Here is a 4871-nt window from a genome sequence, read left to right on the forward strand (position 1 = left end):
AGGGTACAATTAATTTTACTTCATTTCAGCCACCTATGTGCTCCTAAGGGGCCTGCCTAGGCTTCTCTCAGAATTCATGGAAGAAGGTTCCTCCCAGAGATCATTTTTTTACCCCACTTTAGACACCTAATTTAAGATGGGATGATTTACCATTTGGAACCAATCTCTCCTTTTTAACTACTGCAGGACCATGGATGGAGTAAATGTCTGGATTTCATGTGAGGTAAAATGAATACAGGCAAAGACTTCTGTTATTTCAGAAACAGAAACTGCCACCCAAAATGAGAGAACTGAGCAAACAGTGTGAGCCACACCTTTCTGGGTCTGGAAGCAGTGCTGCTGAAGTCAAAATGGCTTTTTGCCCCATCCTTCAACCTTAGCAAAGGTCAAAAGTCTCCCAGCACATAAATTGGCACTGAAAGAATTCAACAAGAGGCTGCATTTTGAAATAAGTGAGGATAAATCAATATTGAGACAATCATATGAACATGGTTTGTCCAGGAGTGAAAATGCAGCAGGTCAGACACACCTTCACTAATCTGGGGACTGTGCCATGGGGCTACACCTTCTTCTGATCAATGAGCTCTGTGTCACAGGGTTTCAACCCATGCATAGTGGGAGGGTTCCACAGTTTGTTGGCTTCTAGTGGGCCCAGATAGTTTACTTTTGAAAAGCTTCATTTTTAGTCAGTAAACCAGGAATCTAGCCTGCCAGATAAAGACATGCTTTCATCAAGTACTCTAAGATAAATTACATAATTCTACAATCAAAGATAAATAAACTGGCTATAGTGTCAATTTCTGGCTTTGTTTGGGATGACAAGGTAATGATCTGGTAATAAGATACACACAAATTTCTCCAATTTCTCTCTGTACGTGTTATTTCCCCTGAAATGAACTCTGTCAAGATAAAATTGTATATAGATTGTGAGCCTACTGAGGATGCACAGTAGGCAGGCATGTGAGAATTTAAATAGGAGATTTTCACAGAATCACACAATATGCTGAGTTGGAAGGGACACACAGGGATCATGAACCATCTCTTGTCCCTGCACAAGACAGCCTCAAGAATCACACCATGTGTCTAGAGCATTGTCCAAATGTTTCTTGGACTCAGGCTTGGTGCTGTGAACACTTCCCTTTTTTGTGCCCCCATAATGTCCATGGCAATGCTTTTGACTCCAGGCAGACTGTCTAGTGCCATGGAGGGGTATGGGAGAGGACATGGACAGACAGAGAGCACAGGACAGCCTGTTGTTCAAAAGTAAGGCAGCTTACTTTGACAGTTATGCATTACGGGCAGGAGTATCCTGTCCCTGAATTTCACTCATTTAAACTCACCCATTAGACCTCATTGCTCTCTACAACTACCTGAAAGGAAGGCGTAGTGAGGTGGGGCCCAGTCTCTTCTACTGTGTCTACAGAGAAGACAACAGAAAATGGCTTTAAACTGAGAGACGGGACATTCACATCAAAAACTTTGTCACTGTTCGGGTGGTCAGAAATTGGTTACCCTGTGGTGGGCTCGCTATCCCTGGAGGTGTTCAACAGGCGTCTGGGTATGACAATGGGTGACGTGGTTCAGGGGTTACAGGGCTACTCCTGGGCGGACGGGTGGACTGGATGGTCTAGTAGGTCTCTTCCAAAATTCACGATTCTGTGATTCTATCAAAGTAACTTCGACTGTCGGTGGGAGCAGGGTCAGGACCTGGAGCTGAGGCACCCGCGGGGCCGCGCGGGCGCTGCGGCAGAGCGGCAGCCCCGGGGTGCCGCGCGCTGTGCGGGGCTGCGGGCGGTGCCCGGGCGGCGCTCAGTGTCCGCCGAGCGCGCCCTCACACACGGCCCGGGCCCGCGCCCGCCCGAGCGGCCGCCCCCGGAAGCGCTCGCGGGGCCGTGCCGGAAGCGGGGCGGGGCGCGGCCTCTTTGGTGCTGGCGGCCGGCGAAGATGGTGAGTGTCGGGCTTGCTCGTGGGGCATCCGCCGCCATCCGCCGCCATCCGCTGCCGCGCCGGGCCGGGGGCGCCGCGCGGCTCGGCCGGGCCGCGGGGAGGAGGCCCCGCGCTGTTCAGCGGCCGGGCTTGGCGGCGGGGCTGGGCCCGGCGGTGGGAGCGGCTGCCGCGCCGGGCCGGGCGGGGAGGCCGTGGTGCGGCGCGGGGCCCTGGGCGCTCCGGAGACTCCTGCTTCGTACCTGCTGCCGCCGTGGCCGAGCAGCTGGGCGGTAACGTAGCAAGAGAGGGTTCGGTCGCCAAGGGTGAGTGTGCGGCTGCTGTGTGTGAAGCGAGTCACTTCTCGTCAGGAGAGAGCAGTTTACTGCTTGAGGGTGATGGGTGTGGGGAAGGAAAGGGGAGCCGAAAAAACGCGCCGTGGCTCCGTTCAGCGCGGGGGCACATAAGGAGTGGCGTCAGTGAGTCCTGAAAATGGACGCTGCGTGTAGTTGAAACTGAGTGTCAGAGTTAAATGTGCCTCTGACGTGTTTATACGATTCGGTTTGCAACTGGTTTTTTAGGGCTTCTTTTAGTTTTGTGACTTCGAAGTGTTAGTTATTGTTAGATATTTCTAACGTTCTGTATCTTGAAATGCTTTTCAGACGAAGGGTACATCGTCGTTTGGTAAGCGACGAAATAAGACACACACCCTGTGTCGTCGATGTGGGTCCAAGGCATACCATCTGCAAAAATCGACCTGTGGGAAATGTGGTTATCCTGCTAAGCGTAAGAGAAAGTGTAAGTAGCAAACTTTTAACTGACTTTAGTTTAAAAAAAAGTGTTTCTTTTCTTTCAGCAGTTTGACTTCTTTTCCAGTCGAGGAATGCTGTGTCCTTTTGCAGTTTTATCATTTTGCATTTTGGAGCTTTGTTTAAATTAATGGTGATTAAACTATATGTTAGGTAATATGCAGTATTACTGCATAGAAACTGACTTAAATTGTAGTTAATTTTTTTTCTTTTGTCGGCTTGAATAATTGTACCATACAAATGTAACATGCAACTTGAAATATTTGGCTCAGATGAGTAACAGTAGCCTATATATTTTAGATAACTGGAGTGCCAAGGCTAAACGACGCAACACCACTGGTACTGGTCGCATGAGGCACCTGAAAAAGGTCTACCGTCGATTCAGGTATAACATTTTATTACAGACTAGCAGGGTGTGAAATCCTGCATAGACACTACTTAATGATAAAATTTACCATTCAAAGTTAACATTTCAATTTTTTTAGTACCACTTAATCTTCTGAAATACATCATGAAATAAGTGATACTTTGTATAGTTGGCTGCATATTCCTTTGAGGATAAAAAAATCCTTACTGGTAAGACAAAGGGTGTATAAAATGTTCTGATGTTTCTACTAAATGAAGGTAGTACAGAACACAGAGGTTATTGTAATAAGATGCCTACATCTAAAAATGCTTTTTGTGGTATTGCCTCTATTTGTGATTCAGTTAAATAGATGATTAAAGTGAGGCGTTTCATAGAGACTAGTCTCAAAATGCACTCCAATCCCCATTTGCTTACTCAGAAAAAAGTTCAGGATGGGAATAACTTCTTGTCCCTCTCTTAAGAGTTCAGTTAGAATTAAGTAGGTATTACATCAGATCCTGAGTTGCAGGTTTCTGAGACTTGTTACAAAGCTTTTGAGTTGTACTTAGGAGGTAGTGGTTAGGGTGTTGTAAGGTTACACTCATTTTGTATGACTCCCTTGGAACTCTATAGCTTCTGGTCTACTACACAAGGAAGCTGTATGAAAAATACCACGTAATTCAGGAGTGTTGTCATAAAAATGTAGATTGGCTTTATTAGCAGAAGGTAGGAGATTTTAAGTAGCGGTCTTGGGTGTGGTTGAGGGATCAATTAATTTGTTTTGGTTAGTTCGTTCTTCTCCAGTGGCAGCTGTAAAGCACCTTCCAGTGTACATCTGTAGCTTGCTTTCCACTGAGGGTTGTTCAAGTAGAAATGTTGTATCCAAAAGCAAGCTTGGGGCTGAAGAGTGGTTGGAGGCAGAGAGGATTTTTGTAAGATATAGACTTAGGCTTCATAAACAGGATCTCTTTAGTCTGATTGCTTAGAAAAAACATGAACTAGGATCTGCTTTCAGCAGGTGTGCTGTATTTGGTATAGTCTTGCAGTGTTCACTCAGGTAATGAAATCATCTCGTTCCAAGAAGTCAAATTTACTTCAGCAAAAGAGTGAAAACCATACTGCTTATTCAAGACATTTGTTAATAATGTGTTTCTTTGTAAAAAGGTGTAAATGTGTGATTTCTGTAGTGATTTCAGTGCATTTCTGAGATAAATTGAAAAAAGCTAGTGAGCTTCATCTAAAACAGAATAAAAAAAAATAACCTGGAGCACAAATCAACTCTCTGAAAAGTGGTAACCATATTTCTACTTGCAGGAATGGATTCCGTGAGGGAACCACACCGAAGCCCAAGAGAGCAGCTGTTGCAGCCTCCAGTTCATCTTAAAGACTCATCTATTTGCTAAAATAAATGGTCTTATCCAGAAAATCTGTCACCTTTTTTTACATACTTTATTTCATTGAAATGTAGTGTTCCTGAAAATACATAAATACTTAAAACCACAAATTCTGAACTGGTTAATTTCAAACAATCCTTTAATTTACTTTCCATTTGATAGTACTTCTGTCTTGAAGAGGACCATAATCTCTGCACTGAACTGAAAAAAAGGCTTGTATGTATTACTCAACTCCCCTGCCAGAGAAGTGGAATATTGGTACTATGGATTTGCCCTGTGTCCCTCTGAATCTCAGTATGCCCTAGCACAGAAAGCAAGAATTTTTTTTTAAAGATAGTAGCTGTCTTGGAAGGTGTTAGTGAAAGAGGGATTTCCAGTACTGTTCATTTTTCACTGCTC

General features: G+C 45.0%; 1 protein-coding gene across 1 annotated transcript; it reads left to right on the top strand.

The window, feature by feature from the left end:
- The first annotated feature begins 1856 nt into the window (after nt 1–1856).
- On the top strand, nt 1857–4582 carry RPL37 (ribosomal protein L37). The gene is made up of 4 exons (XM_048292680.1): nt 1857–1947; nt 2586–2721; nt 3033–3117; nt 4393–4582. The coding sequence occupies exons 1-4, from the start codon at nt 1945–1947 to the stop codon at nt 4460–4462; spliced, it is 294 nt and encodes a 97-aa protein (XP_048148637.1). The 5' UTR covers nt 1857–1944; the 3' UTR covers nt 4463–4582.
- The last annotated feature ends 289 nt before the right edge of the window (nt 4583–4871 follow it).

This window comes from Corvus hawaiiensis, chromosome Z (assembly GCF_020740725.1).
Source record: "Corvus hawaiiensis isolate bCorHaw1 chromosome Z, bCorHaw1.pri.cur, whole genome shotgun sequence".
Taxonomy (NCBI): domain Eukaryota; kingdom Metazoa; phylum Chordata; class Aves; order Passeriformes; family Corvidae; genus Corvus; species Corvus hawaiiensis.